The sequence below is a fragment of the Aspergillus sclerotioniger genome (genome assembly GCF_003184525.1).
Source record: "Aspergillus sclerotioniger CBS 115572 chromosome Unknown BO94scaffold_42, whole genome shotgun sequence".
NCBI lineage: Eukaryota > Fungi > Ascomycota > Eurotiomycetes > Eurotiales > Aspergillaceae > Aspergillus > Aspergillus sclerotioniger.
This window is the reverse complement of record NW_020291032.1, coordinates 231326-249378: the sequence shown is the minus strand read 5'-3', so window position 1 is coordinate 249378 and position 18053 is coordinate 231326. Positions and strand designations below refer to the sequence as shown.

The 18053-nt window shown below is 53.2% G+C and overlaps 7 protein-coding genes across 7 annotated transcripts; 4 read left to right on the top strand and 3 right to left on the bottom strand.

The window, feature by feature from the left end:
* Positions 1-94: 94 nt before the first annotated feature.
* Positions 95-2073, bottom strand: BO94DRAFT_527430 (uncharacterized protein). The gene is made up of 6 exons (XM_025610385.1): positions 1876-2073; positions 1294-1698; positions 961-1227; positions 504-910; positions 345-457; positions 95-299 (listed from the first exon to the last, which is right to left on the bottom strand). The coding sequence occupies exons 1-6, from the start codon at positions 2012-2014 to the stop codon at positions 266-268; spliced, it is 1365 nt and encodes a 454-aa protein (XP_025462426.1). The 5' UTR covers positions 2015-2073; the 3' UTR covers positions 95-265.
* Positions 2074-2128: 55 nt separating this feature from the next.
* BO94DRAFT_540111 (glycosyltransferase family 69 protein) lies at positions 2129-4389 on the bottom strand. Its single transcript, XM_025612840.1, has one exon. The coding sequence runs from the start codon at positions 3964-3966 to the stop codon at positions 2482-2484; it is 1485 nt and encodes a 494-aa protein (XP_025462425.1). The 5' UTR covers positions 3967-4389; the 3' UTR covers positions 2129-2481.
* Positions 4339-5417, top strand: BO94DRAFT_299172 (uncharacterized protein). Its single transcript, XM_025606724.1, has one exon. The coding sequence runs from the start codon at positions 4711-4713 to the stop codon at positions 5299-5301; it is 591 nt and encodes a 196-aa protein (XP_025462424.1). The 5' UTR covers positions 4339-4710; the 3' UTR covers positions 5302-5417.
* A 2644-nt stretch (positions 5418-8061) lies between these two features.
* mirC (siderochrome-iron transporter MirC) lies at positions 8062-10115 on the top strand (the record flags this gene model as incomplete). Its single annotated transcript, XM_025608666.1, has 5 exons — positions 8062-8285; positions 8356-8486; positions 8539-9273; positions 9325-9986; positions 10041-10115. 5 exons carry the CDS (start codon positions 8062-8064, stop codon positions 10113-10115), a joined length of 1827 nt encoding a protein of 608 aa, XP_025462423.1.
* A 1916-nt stretch (positions 10116-12031) lies between these two features.
* Positions 12032-12995, top strand: cdc42 (Rho family GTPase CDC42; the record flags this gene model as incomplete). The annotated part of the gene is made up of 4 exons (XM_025616035.1): positions 12032-12051; positions 12220-12339; positions 12503-12881; positions 12936-12995. The coding sequence occupies 4 exons, from the start codon at positions 12032-12034 to the stop codon at positions 12993-12995; spliced, it is 579 nt and encodes a 192-aa protein (XP_025462422.1).
* A 1032-nt stretch (positions 12996-14027) lies between these two features.
* BO94DRAFT_540103 (agmatinase) lies at positions 14028-15587 on the bottom strand. The gene is made up of 3 exons (XM_025612839.1): positions 15319-15587; positions 15145-15271; positions 14028-15081 (listed from the first exon to the last, which is right to left on the bottom strand). Exons 1-3 carry the CDS (start codon positions 15442-15444, stop codon positions 14099-14101), a joined length of 1236 nt encoding a protein of 411 aa, XP_025462421.1. The 5' UTR covers positions 15445-15587; the 3' UTR covers positions 14028-14098.
* A 202-nt stretch (positions 15588-15789) lies between these two features.
* On the top strand, positions 15790-17962 carry BO94DRAFT_540102 (putative beta-ketoacyl synthase (Cem1)). Its single transcript, XM_025612838.1, has 8 exons — positions 15790-16132; positions 16353-16519; positions 16567-16674; positions 16724-16795; positions 16846-16932; positions 16978-17244; positions 17297-17665; positions 17714-17962. Exons 1-8 carry the CDS (start codon positions 16081-16083, stop codon positions 17876-17878), a joined length of 1287 nt encoding a protein of 428 aa, XP_025462420.1. The 5' UTR covers positions 15790-16080; the 3' UTR covers positions 17879-17962.
* Positions 17963-18053: the final 91 nt, after the last annotated feature.

The window sequence follows — 18053 nt, the reverse complement described above, 5'->3', positions numbered from 1 at the left end:
GTGTGGTGAGTTCATGTGTCGGTACTTGTATATCCCATTTAGTATATATCTTCCGGCTACCAAGGACACAACTAGTACTACACAACACATTGCTGACGCAACATCTCTTATTGATTATCAACTATCCGCATAAATTCATCCATACGCCATCCTTAAGCAATCTACCCATTTCCTCTCCAGATACATCACCGATATTCATCACCATAACACCGTCATACATCGTTTTTAGACACAAATGTCATGTGTATGTAGCCTTAAGCAACCACTAGTCGAAATGCATACCTGTAGCGAACTCGCAACTAAACAATCAGCAGTGAACTCCATATCAACTAATCAATACTTACGGATCAGTCGCGTACTGCACATTGCAGTGCTCCCAGTCGGCATCGCGGACGAGAGCAGAGCGGAAACGTACGGCATCCTCTATGTTACAGAAACGGAAAACCACGTTGCGAGCCTAGTGACATCAGTATAGCACACGAACCAAGAGAACAAATACTTACATCGCCAGGAACGTATGAGTCCAGGATCTTTTCGACCTTGCGACCGTTGACACTGGCAATTTTGACCAGCTGTTCCATGGTGATCTTCATGTCGACCCCAACAGCTCTCACAGCGCGAGTCGAGCCAACAGAGAGGTTGAAAGAAAGCTTGGTGCTGACCACATCAACGTCCTTACCCATCTCCACAAAGACAGTGTGTCGTCTCTCTCGGCCAAGGTCGATACCATTGGGATACTTATCGTAGAAGGCCTGGCACGCCTCATGGTCACAGAAGAGGATATGGGCAGTTCCGTGGTCAGAAATACTAATGCTCTCGATAATGCCACCGTGGACTAACGAAAGGACTTTGGCAGGGCTGCACCAGGTAGTAGGCAAGCCGTTGATAATGATACGACGGACTTTAGCAGCTGAAGCAAAGCACGTCAGTATGATTACCACCGAGGGACAAAGTAAGTACCTGGCTTGTCACGAACGACCGGAACGCCCCAGCTCTTGAAAGTAGTAAGGTCGGTGCGGTCCTCCTGTTCGTCATTGATCTGGTCAGGAGTCACGGCATCCGAGCCAACAGGTTGAGCACTGCCAGCAACAGTAGTGTCATCCTGGGGCGAGAAGTCACCAGCCACGTTAGACGCCTCCCTGGCCTTGGGAGTCTCAACCGTCACTCCAAATTCTTCGAAACCAGAGTTGTTTTCAAGATCGCCAGGGACGGTCGGACTGGAAGGAGCTACAGGATACATCAAAGTTAGCATCACACCTTAACTCATAGTATCGTCATCCATGTCTCACTTACCAAAGATATCGTCACGCGATACAGTAGCCCCGTGATCAAAGGGATCAGCAGGGAAGTCGGCATCAGCCTTGGAAACACTGCCCTGCTCGCTGGACGCGTCAACAGCAGAATGAACCGCGGGGGAGCCGTAGTTTTGAGGCAGCTTGAAGGTCCGCGCGGCCGTCATGAAGCCGACGGTGTCGTCCACATCGGCGACAGGCATCTTGGTAGACTTGGATTTCACAGAGGAGGTAGACGAAAAAGACCTGATGGAAGGAGAGGCAGAGGAGGAAGGGGTAAAGTGATGATGAACACGGGGAGGAAAACGCGAAGAGGAAGAGGCAGGAGACGTAGAAGTAGTGTGGTTGTGAAGCGTGTTCACAAAAGTGAAGGAAGCCGGCTGGTTACCGGAACAACGCTGAGGGGCTTTCTGTTAAGGCACAGTCGTTAGCGCACCGGGGGTTACCTCCCTATATTGGGACCGATCACCCAGCAACATACAGAGGAAGATAGGTGGAGAAAAGGATGGCAGAGACCGAGCAGGGGGAGGAGATGTGTGGAGAATACAGAGGGCGGGACAAACACTGACCACAAGGGACCGACGCTCCAGGCCCTGAGCCTCCACCCTGGGGGCATGGCGGCTTTCTTCTAGCCCAACTGGGGCCCGGTCTGTGAAAGCTCCTATCACCCCATAGATGATGGTGGTTATCCGTTTGGTAAGGTCGGGGGAGTGGTGTTCCATGGTGTAACAAGATGCGTTGGGAGGAGGGGGGTGGATGTGAGATGTAGGATGAAGGTAAGGAGGATGGAGGCAAGAAGGGAGGAGAGAGGATAGATAAAGAAGGGAACAACCTTTATTTCATTTCATGTACTGTAACTGGGGAAACAGGCAACCGGGGTGAAGAAGCGGCTTAGACAGCATATCAATATCATCGCCATGGTCACAACACAAAATCCAGATTGATAGATAGACTGAACCAACCGTGATGGGTGGGTACATGACAAGTGAATGGATGGGCATGTATCTACAATCAGTGTAACACAGGCCAGGAAGATTCCGTTTGCTATTGTGATGCAGTCAAGCTCTATGTCCAAACCATGGAGTCTTCAGGCCCCTTGTATGTACCTGTTAATAGTAACCCTATAACACAATGAAGGAGAGAGTACAGTATGCACACAAGCAAATATAAACAGTTACAGGACCCCCGTTTAGGAAGGTACCTCGATATTCTCGTAACCCTTCTTCCCTTCTTGGCGATGCTCGACAATGACTTGGAGTCCTCGACGTCCGCAAAAGCCATCCGTGCCGGCGATCCGATGGACCGGCTGGAATGACCCATTCCCATCATCATGCTCATCTGGAATCCACACGATCTCCTGAGCAGTTTGGCCCGGAACTTCGGTGCGACGAGGGTTGAACCAGGGCAGGCCGACGAGATGGTCGATGATATTATGGAGTAAGGCGTACAGCTTCTCAAAGCGTCGGGTCGCTCCCAACCAGGAGAGCGTACCGCTGTCGTAGGCAACGCGGACGTACGGGTTGAGATAGATCCCGGTGTCGGTGATTGCCTCCACGTCGGGTTGAGGTTTCTGGATATCGGCATGGATAAGGCAGCACTCGGACGCTTCCCAGAATGTATCACGTGAAGCCCGGAATCGAGCCGGCGAGGTGCCCTCCCCAGAGCCCAGAGGCTGCACACCAGCCGTCAGGGGTTTGATACCACGCTGGAAGAAACTCGCATCGAAGGCCACCATGCCTCCCCAGCAACTGCGCACCCGCACGGCATCTTTCCCCGCGAGGACATCCTTGCGGCTCAGCCCGTGGCCGGCGCTGGAGAACCAGGGGAAGAAAGGCAGGCCCATGCCATAGCCCTGCAGATCACGCGTCGCATACGTGTCGTAGAATTTGAAGGGGTTGATGAAATCCACGGCGCATGCAGCCCGGTACTGGGCAAGGCCATGCTCCGCGGCGTTGGTGGAGAACAGGAGATGGAGGGCGTCCAGCGGGTAGAAGGCGACATCGTTCAGGTAGAGCAGTCGGTCGTAGCGCACGTCGGGTTGGTCGTCCAGCGGCCGCAAGGCTCGGTTCCGCACCTCCGCGAGGTACTCGATACGCTTGATCCGCCGTGATCCGCCGGGAACGGCAACGGTCGGCAAGCCGGCCAGGTCCAGATGCTCCTCGAATACAATCGACTTGCCGCACGTGACCCGCTCCGCTAGTTCTCGCAGCGCATTCTCGCCCTCCGGCCCGCTGTCGTTCTCATAGATGCTCAGGAACACATTGTCCGGCCCGAGCAGCTCGATCAGCTGGAGCACACTGTCCCCCCAATGTCCCCGTGCCAGGTCTCCCGTGTCATCATACAAGCTCGCGGCGATGAATACTTTCTCGTTGCGGGAGTTGCCTCGCCCGGGTTCTGTCGACTGCAACACCGCATCCCGAAGTGACGAGTAATGTGGCGGTGGCCGAGTATAGGAGGGCCGGAAAAACGACGTCAGGGCGACAAGGGCGAAGACGATCCCGGGGATGGCATACAGATAATGGCAGATCCGACGGACTAGAAAGCGACGATAACGACCGGGGCGCCTCGACGTGGAAGGCTTGAGGTGGCGATACCCAGCATAAGTGGACGAAAAGAGTCGCGACCACAGGGGCTCTCTCCTGGATTCATCGGGGTAGTAGAAGCCAGAAGTCATGGCCAACGAATATTCATAGGCGAGTCGAAGATTCAGTTGCTCAGCCCATGCCTGATATGGAGCAGATCATGAAACCAGAGCTAGACAAACGACGAGGCCAACCATCCTTTCCCCAAACTTTTGCGAGTTCCAAGCCACGGGGGCTCCCCAGGCAGTGCCTGCTTATGTCATCGGGGGAAAGGAGGTCCCCCGCTTCACGTGCCCGGCCGATAATCCAGGACTACTACCAGGACCCGACATGGCATTGCCATCGACCTCGACATCGCTGTTGTTGAGAGGGGGAGATTGAGTCGTCGTCGGGGAGGCTATTCCCAACCAGCACCAAACTGCTAAGAAGGGTTGGGATAACCGGGGATGGAATAATCAAGCTTACCTGAGCAGTCAGCAGATAACTACTACCTCGACCTTATCGCCCGGCTGCTCCGACTACCCCACTCGCCTGGAGTCATGGCTGTCATAGGCCAGACTGTACTCCGTAGTATACTGATTAGAGTACCTGTGGCTCAGGTCAACCCGGGCACCCGCCATGGTAGTAGCTCCGCATTCAATATGACGTAGACATTCTTACGGTCTTTCTTTCTTGCGACCCTCGTGTTCTTGAGATCACAGAGTTTCTCAATCTCCTGGTCTTCCTCCCAATTCTCTTCTATTTCTCCCTTCTCCCTTCTCCAACCCCAATCCTCTCGTGGCGCGGAGATCTCATAGACATTCCAAGAAGCCTTCTCCACAAACCACCCAAGAGTCATGACGAAATTCACTTTTGCCAATTCCTCCCAAAAGGTTCCCGGCGATGGAATCCTCCCCGCTGAATTTGCTATCAAAGCAGCCCCTTCCACAGATGCCTGGTCCAAACCTCCGTCCACGGACATCTTCAACGCACCCATCCTATACCAGACCGTTCCATTGAAGTCGTTCAAGCGGGTTCGAGTCGCTTTCAATGCGCTCTGGCAACAAAACTATGACCAGGGTGGACTTATTCTGGTCCTCAACGGCCCGGGCGGGACCCGGAAATGGGTCAAGACTGGCATTGAGCTCACCCGCGGCCGACCTCACCTGAGTACCGTCACCAAGGACAAATGGGCGGATTGGAGTCTGCAGCCGGTCCCATCGGGGGGTGGCGCGGCGACACTAGAGCTTGTCAAAGAGGCGGACAACAGCCTGTGGATTTATCTTGTGGAGGGCATCCAGAAGTCTCCACTTCGAGAGATCACCTGGATATTCGAAGAGCCGGAAGTTCAGGACTTCTGGGTTGGGCTATACGCAGCTCGGCCCTCAAAGGAAGGGGAGGACCTGGTGGTGAACTTTGGCCATCTGATCATTGAAGCGACAGAGTAATGGGCGTTAATGGACAAATGTAATTCAAGCATGACGAACATGACTATCACGTCATACATATATTGTACTGAGTCGAGCCTGCAATTGGATACTTGGACTATGTATCTTCCGTGAGTTCAGAGAATGTTCAACCTTCCAGAACGGGTATAGAGATACATACATACCTTGAGGTTTCATTGAGAAACAAAAGCCTCCGTGCTTGATCGATCAGGGCAGTAAAGTTCCACGACAATGCTATGTAGATGCGGTGCCAACACAAAGCACCCGGCAGGACAGATACCTAAGTGGCAGGTTACATTCGCCGTGTATCTACTTTGTCCAGGTATACCGGGTCTAGGTACCTACCCAAACGCACCCGATACAGCTTGCGATTCCACTGGTCGTCCCGAGGAACGTGTGGTGACTTGACATTCGTACTGGCTGTTCGATGTGCTGGATAATTTTTATAGGCTCATCTAGGGACAGTTTCACAGAACAACTGTCAATGAAGGTCTAGACCCTGCTATCTGTCATGGCCTTCTGCATTTTGGGATAGTGATTTGTGAAAAGAAAAAAAACACGGCCACCGTCATTGTTGAGTACATGAAAAGGGAATGAATATGCCCGGAGCATAGAATTATGTGGATATGGGAATAGATCACATGCGACACTACCAGCAGAAGGTGTCACTTCAGGACCACGTAGTGTCATGTACATGTTCAAGAGGTCGAAACACAACCCGTTTGGCATCTCAAAGAGGGACTAAATCGATGAGGGGTTGGAGAGGGGAGCACAGTAGATGCAAGGACGGCCACATGAGCGAGATCCGAAGTAACACCGTAACAGAAGAGTCCCTCCAGGATCTTGAGCAACCGTGAAAAATCTCCGTGTGCAACCCATACAAGGAAAAAACAACGCTAAGCTCTACCATGGCGGTGTCGTACAGTGGAAGCGTATCCATCCGGGAGCCTTGCGATTTGCGAAACCGCCCTCGAGGCCCAAATCCATCTCTTTCCCCTTTGCAGTAAGTGTGGATCTTTAGAGTTCGGCACAAGTCTCCGGCTGAAGATAACCCGGCGGAAAATATCTCACTCATCATGATTATTTCTGCGGCTCTCGCGCGTCATGGTCGATATCGACCGGCAGGAGTAGCCCCTCCAAGGCTTCAAGTGTCCGCTGTGTCCTAGCTTTTCATATGATCTGATGAGGTCTTTGCTCGGTTTACTACTGGAGGGGTAAGTCGACCTAAAGAGCGGAGCATGCGCAACCCGTGACCGACGGATGATGACCAGGCGCGGTTGTTCCCGAGTCATCCATCCAGCTGCGGTTGTGGAATTCCCCCAATCATGCAACGGGGCCGGTTTTGCTCTCGAAATTACTGCAAGTATTGTTGGGCAACAGAAAATTCCTGATCCGGATCACTTTGGCGTGATTACAATTACCCTGGCCCTCATTAGACAATGCTAAGAGCCTAAGAGTCACCGAGTGGGGGATCGATCTGAATGAGTCCACTATGTAGTAGTAGTTTGTACTAGTCAGCGAGCCTGTTACACTGGACTAGTCACGCTCGGCCTGCAAGGGGGAGGGCAATGAGGATGCGCGCCTTCATTCTTCTTACGAGCAGAATGCCAGGCGGTCTGGAGGGGACAGTAGTATTAGACTCAGAGAATAGAGGTACCTGCTTATTGTTTAGATCTTACAGACCCATGGATTCTCGGTTGGCTTTACTTAGATCTCAACGGTCAACAAGAGAAACACAATTGTATTATATTATTATTATCGTGTGGTGACCGGTCCGACCGCCGGAGCAGGTGATCTTATCATATCTGATGCCTGGTTGCCCGCCTGCGTAGGATTCAGAATCCCGGTCGCCTTGCCACACTATCCTCCTCTCCTCCCCCCACCTACACACCACGCTTTTCCTTGGTGAACTCCTGCAGTCGAAGCCTTCTTTGCAGCAAGGCCAGGGGTACCTGCTCACTTAACCCCTCCTCCTTCTCCTCCGACTCCCGCTTTTGATCCGGCTGTGCACGAAACCCCCTCCCGTCAATGGGTGCCCGAGTCCACGGCACAAGCTTTGCAACGACCCAGCCCGCCCGAAAGGCTCCTCGATTTAATTCGATCAACGATTGGCGTGGAACAGGGCATTACATTGAGAATTCCGTTCGGACCGTCTGGCGCAGCAACTCAGCGGGTGCCACACTGCCTTTCTGGGCCACGGGCGTTAAGCCCATAGGCTACTAGGTCCTGGCCTCCCACTACGACGTGCATAAGTGCAGCCTGTCGATCTCGCCCGCTGGTGTGAATCATATCGGAAGCCTGATTCGGGCTTGCAGACTCCAAGTTCAGCCCCAGTCTTCCGTACTGTACGACAGATCTGACGATCCACGCGTTGTTGCGCATCCGCTGTCTGATTTGGTGACCTAACTGATGCATGCGGTACCCAAGCCTGGCCTCGGGGTTGTCCATCTTGCTAGTGCCTTTTGCTTTTTCCCCTGCTTATTCTTTAGACTTTGATACCCCCTCTTCGTTGGCTAGTGCATTGCTTTTTCACTGAGTGGATCTGGCTGGTTCAGGTCGCAGATATCCCTTCGACGTCCGCTTAGCCTTGGAATCGTCAGCCCCCCCGTCCTTTGATCCCCGGTGCTTCGACACTGAATCTATCCAAACCTGCTGCCTTCAAGACGACTCAACCCTCGACGACCGATCGCAATAAATGGACTTTGGTCATAGGATAGCTAATCAGCGACGTTATCGATCGACAACTACGGCTCAGCCGCGATGCCCCTTCTTGACCACCGTTCAACAATCTCATATGGCACCCTCGATCAGATGGAGCAAAACAATCCAGAGGCGGAGGAACGCCTCCTCCCGGCGGGATATGAAGCTGAAGGAAATGATAGTGAAGTAGAGTCTTTGGTGGATTCGGTTCAGGATGGTGTCCGGAAGATTGAAGCAATCAATCTGACATGGACAACGCGATCGTTGATCATCGCATATATCAGGTGGGTTTGATGGGCCTTGAGACTTCGAGTCGATTTACCATCATCTGTGAAGGCGCTGACCGCGACGAAGCATCTTTCTCATGGCATTTTGTACTTCTCTTGAGGGCCAGACTGTGATGTCCCTCTCGGCCTATGCGACCAGTGCTTTTAGCAAGCACTCTCTGATTTCCACGGTATTGGTTGTTCAGAATGTGGTTAACGGTAAGGCTGTCCTTGCCTATTATTAATTCTCATTAGCCGCTGACCCTTACAGCTGTCATCAAGCCCCCTATGGCCAAGGTGGCCGACGTGTTCGGACGATTCGAAGCATTCTGTGTTAGCATTTTGATCTACGTCCTCGGATATATCCAGATGGCTGCGTCGACCAACGTCCAGACTTACGCGTCTGCTCAGATCTTCTACTCTGCCGGCTCTACCGGTCTTCAAATCCTTCAGCAGGTGTTCATTGCCGACAGCAGTAGTCTACTCAACCGTGCGATACTGGCGCTCTTGCCCGAGCTCCCATTTCTTGTTACGGTCTGGATTGGACCAACAATCGCGGATGCGGTGCTTGAGCATGCATCATGGCGTTGGGGTTATGGAATGTGGTCGATCCTCCTGCCGGCCTCATTTCTTCCTTTGGCACTCTCGCTGTTGTTCAACCAACGCAAGGCTAGACGACTGAATCTGATCAAGCCCCGGCACCCGCATCGACGGGGGCTCTGTGCCATTATTCGGCATACGTGGTACGACCTCGACATGTTCGGGCTGATTTTGCTATCTACGGCGGTGACCTTGATTTTGGTCCCCCTCACCCTTGCTGCTAGTGTCAAGAACGGTTGGGAGAATGGCAGCATCATCGCGATGATCGTGATTGGTCTGCTCTGTCTCTCTGTTTTGCCGGCCTGGGAGACCTCGAAGAAACTCGCTCCCAAGCCTTTGCTATCTCTGCACCTTCTCAAACAACAAACGGTGCTCGCTGGGTGTACCCTGGCCTTCTTTTATTTTAGTGGGTTCAACTCTGTCCGAGACCCTGGATCTCCTTGCTAACGGGTCACAGTGGCGTTCTACTTCTCGGTCCAGCCCTACCTTTATTCCTACCTGCAGGTTGTCCAGGACTATGATGTCGCCACAGCTGGCCGGGTGACCCAAACCTTTGCGTTTACATCCACCATTGCTGCCTTCTCCGTATCGCTGCTGATCAAATATACTCGGCGGTACCGTATCTATGTGACCATCGGCTGCGTGATCTACATGTGCGGAATCCTGTTGATGTTGCTTTACCGTAAGGAAGGCAGCTCGCCGGCACAGATCTTGGGAACCCAGATTGTTGTTGGCATGGGTGGCGGACTGCTCAATGTTCCTGTGCAATTGGGTGTTCAAGCGTCTGCCAGCCATCAGGAGGTTGCTGCTGCCACGGCAATGTTTCTAACATCCATGGAGATGGGTGGCGCAGTTGGAGCTGCGATTTCGGGAGCTGTTTGGACCCATCATATTCCACGGAAACTCCTACTTTACCTCCCCGACGAGTTCAAAGGCGATGCGGGTGAAATATTTGGGAAGTTAACCAAGGCATTGTCTTATCCGATGGGATCACCAGCCCGAATTGCCATCAATCGCTCATACCAGGAGACAATGAACAAGCTTTTGGTTTTGGCGTTCGTTGCAACGATTCCGTTGATTCCGTTGAGTCTACTGATGACCAACTACAGATTGGATAAGGTAAGTCTCCATGAGATTGATGCTACGTTGAATGAGTGGCTCACAAAGGAGTAGATGAGCGAAACGCCGCACCATGAGCCGGTCCCGGTTGAGGAACCAGAGGCCGAAGGACGCTCGAAACAGACCTAGCGATGGCACCAGTCCTCCTAGGATCTATCTTGAGTGTGCTACTATGTACAGACATATATGAAAGACATCATCTCTGGAAGATCGTAGCGGTGCTCGATTCTCGCCCCTGCCCGAGATCTAAAAATTGATTGTATACAATCATGATTAAACTGTGATGAGGGATAAATTCGCGTGCTGTGGGATTGAGGCAGTACTGCCACGCAAGCATGTGGCGTCTTGGGTTGATTTTATGATTACGCTACGGAACTTACGCTGCGACGGCGAGAAAGGCCAGCAGCAACAGATCCTGCGGGATCTTATAGATGTCACGACTAGATTATATGATTACGGGTTACGTTATATAGCAAGCATTGGATACTTCTTTTATTTTCGGTTTTACGTCTTGTCTTCCTTTTCTTTCCGGTTGTTTATTGACTGTCGTAGCCGTGCCACGATAAGCCACCGGCAGACCGGCCGAGGGTGAGGTTGTTGAAGGGGCTTGATATTGGATTATTTGATACTCCGTACATATCCCCGGGGTGGGTTCTGGACCCGTCATGAAACTTAGCGCGGGGAGTTTTATTGGGGTGAGTCTGGACAAGAACATCGAACAGGGCGGTCGGGGATGGTTGGGATGGCATGGCCACCTCGTCACGGATGCCACCTTGGGAACTGGAGGAAGCAGTTGATCACAATTCCCTCACCTCCTTGGGCGCGTAGCGAATCAAGCTAGTAGGACTGGCCAGTCAGTGTGACCACCGGGGTGCGGGCGACTGATTGGCCCAGCTTCCAATGTCAGTGTCACTGATTCATGGTGAAATTACCCAACTTTCCTCAAGTGTAAGTGTACGTTGTGACTAACTGTAGCCCAATGCCAACGAAAGAGGCATTGTTCCCTCCTTTGAATCCCTGTCCTCTTGCGCTGTTTGTCTTGTGCTATCTGATTTTTTTTTTTTTTTTTTTCCTTTTGAGCGGATGACTTGGCTCCCTTTCCCCCCATCCATCTAGATAGATCCTGTTGTTTGCCGCGGCTCCTCAAGCTTCACATTTCTTCACCTCTTTGCTTTTTTTTTTTTTCTTGCAGGCTCCTGTTGGAAACCGCTGCTTCAACCGGAAAAGTAGAACGAGAAGGATCCCGAGGTGTGGGTGTCTAGGTTGCCGTCATATTGACCCTGGTCCGATCTCTGTGAGTTGTCTCTTATCTTAGGTTGTGGATCGCCGGGAGTTGGTTTCTTTTTCATCTGGATGTTCGTCGGGAGGAGGAAAGGGGATGAGGAAGAGGAACTTTTTTCCCCTCGATGTTCTTTAATCGGCGAAGTTTAATTTGGCAGTGACCCCCCAGTTTCCCATCCACGTTTCGACTTTGGAGAGAGAGGGAAGAGAAGTGCAGTGATAAACGGCGGTTGGGTTGGCGCGACCAACCTCGATAAAGCAGAAGCTAACTAACGGTGCGGGTTGCCCCATTGCAGCAGCCAGCAAGCAGCCAGCAGCCAGCAGCAAAGCAGAGCAGAGCAGAGCTTCTTTTTCCTCCTTACTACTCTTGCTACTAGTCAAGGTATCGTCCCTCCCACATTGGCTGGAACCCTCCTCACCAACCATCATCCCTCTCAGTCTCTCTCTCCCCGTCGACATTCACCGCACTCCCACCCATCCGTGAATCCCAGACGGCCTCGCCCATCCGCGTCTGTCCTCCCTATCCTAGCCGCCTCACCTTCTCTTCCCCTTCCACTTCCTCCCTCCTCCCTCTTCCACCCTCAATCAGTTCTCCCCCTCACCCGGCTCCTCCCTCCCTCCCTCCCTTCTCCTCCTCCTCACCACCCACCCTCCCCCCTGTTCACCGCATCTCCTGCTCCTTCTGTCTTGCTCCCCTTTCGGCTCCCGACAGACAACCTCCGTGGTCTTCTCGCAAACTCCTAAGGTCCTCTGAAGTCTCCAACATGGTTGTAGCAACAATTAAGTGCGTTGTTTTCTCTCCTTATCCCTTTCTCTCCGCAATCAGCTCCCCCTCCCCTCCCCCCATTTATTCCCCTCCCTTCTGCGACCTCCTCTCCTTTCTCGGCGTATCCGAAACTCCGATTCTTTTATCGAGCGGCAAGTTGCTAATCCTGGTTGCTCTTTGTCGCAGGTGTGTTGTCGTCGGTGACGGTGCCGTGGGCAAGACCTGCCTTCTAATCTCGTACACGACCAACAAGTTCCCTTCGGAATATGTTCCCACCGTATTCGACAACTATGCCGTCACCGTCATGTAAGTTGGAGCCTCTGATGCACTTCGAACCCCCGAGTTGAAGTGCGCTATCCTCCACTCTCACCAGCGTTGTGGGTGCGCCCACGTCGCTGGTTCGACCCACGCGATGGCGTCAGTGACCGATGCTGGAATCTGGGACTGACTCCGACCCTTTGCGCATTAGGATTGGCGACGAGCCGTACACTCTGGGGCTGTTTGATACTGCCGGTCAGGAGGATTACGATCGTCTCCGTCCCCTTTCGTACCCTCAGACGGATGTCTTCCTCGTTTGCTTTTCGGTCACCTCCCCTGCCTCCTTCGAGAACGTCCGTGAGAAGTGGTTCCCCGAGGTGCACCACCACTGCCCCGGTGTTCCCTGCCTGATCGTGGGCACCCAAACCGATCTTCGGGAAGACGCCGGTGTCCGCGAGAAGCTGTCCCGCCAGAAAATGCAACCGATTCGCAAGGAGGATGGTGATCGGATGGCCAAGGAACTGGGTGCCGTGAAGTACGTGGAGTGCTCCGCTCTCACGCAGTACAAGCTCAAGGACGTGTTTGACGAGGTGAGTGTCGCGCCGAGGCCGTGGCGTTGTCCGTACTGACAGATTCCGTTCTAGGCGATTGTTGCCGCACTTGAGCCTGCCCCCAAGAAGTCGAAGAAGTGCGTCCTGTTGTAATCGATCCCGGTATCTTACAGGGCAGGTCCGTACGCTCCGGAGGGTTTCAGGCCTGTCGTTGATGCACCGCAGACACGTCGTATGATTTTGGGAGACTGAATGTGCTTTACCTATGCAATATGGAGTTTTGGGGATTCTTTCGTACGGAGGTGGCTGGCTTACTCGACCGACGTTTGACTTGAGATCTTGTGTTTGTTCACTGATCCTTGAGTGAATACACATCTTACAACCCGTAACCCCCCCCCCCCCAGTGCGATCTTCCCTCTCGCTCGGTTGTCCCTGCACTGCTGAGCCGTCTATCTCAAGCAGACCTGCCATCGATAACCTCCCCCTCATCGCTTATTGGAACTCGTCTCCTGACTTACGTCTTGTCCGCCCTCGCCTGCGTTCCTTGACGCTCCTACCTCTTCACCCTCTTCTTCCCCCCACTGTCCATTCCACCCCCCTCCACCATTCCACTTCTTCTCCGCTTTCCTGTTCCTTCTTACTCCCTTTCTAACTCTCATCGTCCCTACCGGCGTTGGAAGTCGAGGCGTCTTGTTTTGGCTGGCTGACGGTTTTCTTTTTCTTTTTCTCTTTCTTTACCCTCCGTCATTTTTTCATATTATTCGATCTGTTACCATGCCGATCCCCCAACCCAATTTTCTGTGCAATTTTTTTTTCTTTCGCCTGAGCAGCCCTTTCTTCGAGGCCTGGACTAGATAACACAGATACAATAGTGATGACCAAGTTTACTATATACATTCATGATTAGAGATCTCGAGGGAGGTCGATTCATATTTACCCAGGTAACTATGTTGCTCCTGTTCTGGCCAGTGTGTATATGGAACTCTGTTTGCTAAGGAATTAGAGACCGGGTCTTACCTGGTGATCAATAGAGGGCCTTGTTTCTTTTTTGGTACTGGTTTCGGGAACTAGGTAGCTTCGATCTAGTTTCTGGGCCTCATATTATTCAGGAGCCTCATCTTATCAGACCTGTTATTGACAGGATCTAAGTGAGCGAGTGTAGGATAGACAGCCAGATGACTATTTCTTCGTTGATGTACCTGCATCGAGTGCTAGACATCTCACTAACTCATTATACATATCGCTTCGTATCGCATTTACAATTCATCCTTGACCTCTTTCTCCACAGGCTCCTCAACTGTCGCCCTGCGTCCATACCATCCTCCCAGGTCTTCACCTGCTCCGGCCTTGACCATGCTTGTGATGATTTCAAAAGCCACCTGAGCGGCTGCCAAAGCGGTGGTCTCGCCCTTGTTGTCGTAGCTGGGAGACACCTCGACGATGTCGGCGCCAACGATGTTCAGCTTCTCAATACCGCGCAGGATCCGGATAAACTCCCGGGTCGTCCAGCCACCGGGTTCGGGGGTACCAGTGCCGGGGGCAGTGGCTGGGTCCAAAACGTCAATGTCCACGGACAGGTACACGGGCTGCTCGGAGTCCAGGCCAATGCGCTCAATGATGCGGTCCACGATGCCCATGGGGCCCAAGTCATCGATGTCATCCGCATGGATACGCATGAAGCCCTGCTCCGGGCCGGGATTGGTGTAATCGCTGTCGTCCACACCAGTCAGACGCGTCCGAAGACCAGCATGAGCGGAGGTCGAGTTGCAGATGAGTCCCTCCCGGCTAGCCTTGTGGAAGAAACTACCATGGTTGAAGTGAGACTGCTCCGACGTCCAGTACGCCGAGTAGCGCACCGGGTTCCAGGTGTCCAGGTGGGCGTCGAAGTGCAGCACGGTGATGGGCTTCTGGTAGATTTGGTGAAGCGCACGGAGAGCGGGGAGCGCAACGCTGTGGTCGCCACCCAGGGTGACCAGCTTCGACTTGCCGGCGGAGATACCCTTGGTACCGTACGTGGAGTCGGCGGCGGTCAGGGCGGGGCGGGAGCCCAACTCCAGGAAAGCCTCGTACATCTGGCGCTCGGCGACGCCATTGTCGAATGGTGTAATGGGGATGTCTCCGCAGTCCTTGACTGTGGCCCAGGATGCATATGGGTTGATTCCGGCACGAGTGTTGTAGCTGGTGCCGGCCATCTGGCGGGCGCTGGCCGCGCGAATAGACCGGGGACCAAAACGAGCGCCTTAGGGGCGTGTTAGCGCCCCCGGGAGTGGGTTTGAGGTTGTTGGTGCCATGGTGGACCTACCTGGTCTGTAGCTAACGGCCGTATCGAATGGGGCGCCGATGACGGCGATATCGTACCGTTCGTCGGGTTCGATCAGACACCTGACCGGCTTCAGGTGGGCGAAGCTAGCAATGCCGGAGAAAGTGAACTGATTTGATCAGTGTGAGAGTGATGCGGATGGAATCGGGATCGTACCTCCTGGTCCCATTTCTTCAGCAGCTCCTCGCGCACATTTTCCGGGACTTCTTCGTGGTCATGGTGAGCGTGGGCAATGGCCGTGCCAGCTAGTGCCAGACAAGCAGCCCAGGTGAGGGATTTCATGATGGAATTAAGGGCCTCTCACACGAAGGGGTTGAAGGGGTAAGGGGAGGTAGGAGAGCTTGCAAAGAAAGAGAGGGGAAGCGAAGACGGAAAAGCCACTGGTAAGGAATAAATAGCGGTGGTTGAATGGGCTTGTGGCCGCGAAGGCACTGCGTTGACATAAAAAATACATGCAATCAATCAATCGATGGCCACGGGGAAAGCTCCGATTATCTCTTATCGATACGAGGGCCCGCCCTTATTGGCTGGGCGGGTGGCCGCAAAGAGAAGGTGGATGGCCTTGCGGCCTGGTTTGGCTGACGTCGTGCGGACCTTCCCTTCTGGTCGATTTCTTCATCGTCTCAATGCGGAAGGAACACCCTTGGCCACCCTCCCTCGGATTGTCTATTGGCTGAAGCTCCCCTTCGACTTCCTACAATCTCCTCCCCAGCAGCTTGCTGCCCTCGCTTCCATTCTCTTCCATCCTTCTACAGTCCGACTACAGGCTGCTACTAGTCACTCCCGCGTTTCCCCAGCATTGATTGGTATAGTGGCCATCGATATTCCTCATTCCTTCCGGATTGCGGAGAACGACCACCCGCAAGTAGAGGCGGACACAACCCCGACGTAACTACGTATCGTATCCCCCAGAATGCCATGCGTCGTGTTGTCGTGACTGGTCTCGGAGCAGTGACACCTCTAGGAGTAGGTGAGTAACGCCCCAATGTCACTGGGATCCCTCAACAACATCCCTCGCCGCGGTTCGACCGTCTTTTGGTCTCCAGCGTCTCCACTCCCGCTCTTCCAGAAAGGGAAGGTCTTGGACTGCCTCATATCCATGCCCAGGAAGGCAACTGTACACGATGACCGGCTCTGGCTTGTTGCTTCGAGGTAATTTAACATGCTGCTTGCTAAGTAAAATCTCGTAGGTTTCCGTCGGACCTGGAAACGTCTCCTGGATGGTCACTGCGGCATCGTCAACGTCAACCATCGCGATGCCAGGTTTACAGAATTGCCCTGCCAGATCGCGGCGGTGGTGCCGCAGGGGAAACGGAAGGACGGATGTTGGACTTCTTCAGAGTGGCTGAGTCGAGATGTAGGCCTGCCATAGTGTCCATTATGACTGTAGCTGATGTCCGGCAGGATGAGCGCAAGATGGCTCGGTTCGCACAGTATGCGCTGGCTGCTTCGACAGAGGCGCTGGAGGACTCGGGTTGGAAGCCCACAAATTCGGAACAGCGAGAAGCTACAGTATGTATTATTGCGATTCTTTGGCAACACAGCCCTAATTCGATGTCAGGGAGTCTGCCTTGGATCAGGGATTGGCAACTTTGACGAAATCTATGACACTGTTGTTGCCTATGAGAAAGGGGTTGGTATCGCAAATCTACTGCTCATCGAGCGTCGTTGACGAGTCTACAGGGCTATCGAAAGGTATCGCCATTGTTCGTTCCTAAGCTTCTGATCAATCTCGGCGCCGGGCACATCTCTATGAAATTTGGATTTATGGTACGAATACGTCCCCTGGCTACTTGCCTGGTGCTAATTCTACAGGGTCCAAACCATTCAGCAACCACCGCCTGTACCACTGGTGCTCACTCCATAGGCGATGCATCCCGGTTCATTGCGTGCGGAGATGCAGATGTGATGCTGGCTGGCGGAGCAGAGTCTTGTATCCACCCGCTGGCCGTCGGAGGATTTGCTCGAGCACGCAGTCTGGCGACAAGCTTTAACGATTCGCCCGAGAAGGCTTCGAGGCCATTTGATGCGGACCGGGAAGGGTTCGTGGTCGGTGAAGGCGCGGCAATGTTGGTTTTGGAGGTATTTTCCGTAACAAGTGATTGCCACTGAAGCTCTCCTAATTCGTTTTCAGGAACTCGAACACGCAAAAGCTAGAGGAGCCCGTATCTACGCCGAGTTGAGGGGCTACGGCTGTTCTGGCGATGCGCACCACATGACAGCGCCCAAAGAAAACGGCGAAGGCGCCTTTCTAGCCATGAAGAAAGCCCTGAAAAACGCTGGGATTTCGCCATCTGCGGTCGACTATGTAAATGCACACGCTACCTCGACCGTTGTCGGGGATGCAGCGGAAAACGCTGCCATCAAGTCTCTGCTGCTGGGACCGGGGGGTAAGCAGCGCGCGACGGAGGTCAACATCAGCAGCACCAAAGGGGCTGTCGGCCATCTGCTTGGTGGTGCTGGCGCCATTGAAGCATTATTTTCTATTCTCGCGGTTAACGAGGTAAGCAGCCCTGCCGGAACCGTCTGACAATGCTAACGCTGGGTCTAGAATGTGATGCCTCCGACCATCAATCTGGAGCGGGTGGCTGATGGGTTCGACTGCAACTATGCCCCCAAACAGGCCCAGGAGCGACGCATTGACGTGGCTCTGACGAACAGTTTTGGATTTGGAGGGACGAACAGCAGCTTGTGTTTCTCCAAGTATGCAGGGTAGGCGGCTGCATATCATATGATATTGGCAGTTTTGCATATTGCATTGCATTGTATCAATAGACTTGTAATACCAGGTGAATAAACGGCCAGTCAGATCAAATCGGTGCTTTTCACTGGCCAACGTGGTCCGTGACAGCCATTCATGATAATTTTTAACTTGTAGACTAGTACTGCTG

Coding starts and splice junctions, on each gene's coding strand:
- BO94DRAFT_540102 (XM_025612838.1), top strand. CDS start 16,081: ATGCGTCGTGTTGTCGTGACTGGTCTCGGAGCAGTGACACCTCTAGGA. Junction 17,245..17,296: donor CGGCAATGTTGGTTTTGGAG/GTATTTTCCGTA, acceptor ATTCGTTTTCAG/GAACTCGAACACGCAAAAGC. Junction 17,666..17,713: donor CTATTCTCGCGGTTAACGAG/GTAAGCAGCCCT, acceptor CGCTGGGTCTAG/AATGTGATGCCTCCGACCAT.
- BO94DRAFT_527430 (XM_025610385.1), bottom strand. CDS start 2,014: ATGGAACACCACTCCCCCGACCTTACCAAACGGATAACCACCATCATC. Junction 1,228..1,293: donor ATCGCGTGACGATATCTTTG/GTAAGTGAGACA, acceptor TGTATCCTGTAG/CTCCTTCCAGTCCGACCGTC. Junction 458..503: donor ACTCATACGTTCCTGGCGAT/GTAAGTATTTGT, acceptor TGATGTCACTAG/GCTCGCAACGTGGTTTTCCG.
- BO94DRAFT_540103 (XM_025612839.1), bottom strand. CDS start 15,444: ATGAAATCCCTCACCTGGGCTGCTTGTCTGGCACTAGCTGGCACGGCC. Junction 15,272..15,318: donor TGAAGAAATGGGACCAGGAG/GTACGATCCCGA, acceptor TGATCAAATCAG/TTCACTTTCTCCGGCATTGC. Junction 15,082..15,144: donor GGCCGTTAGCTACAGACCAG/GTAGGTCCACCA, acceptor CACGCCCCTAAG/GCGCTCGTTTTGGTCCCCGG.
- BO94DRAFT_540111 (XM_025612840.1), bottom strand. CDS start 3,966: ATGACTTCTGGCTTCTACTACCCCGATGAATCCAGGAGAGAGCCCCTG.
- BO94DRAFT_299172 (XM_025606724.1), top strand. CDS start 4,711: ATGACGAAATTCACTTTTGCCAATTCCTCCCAAAAGGTTCCCGGCGAT.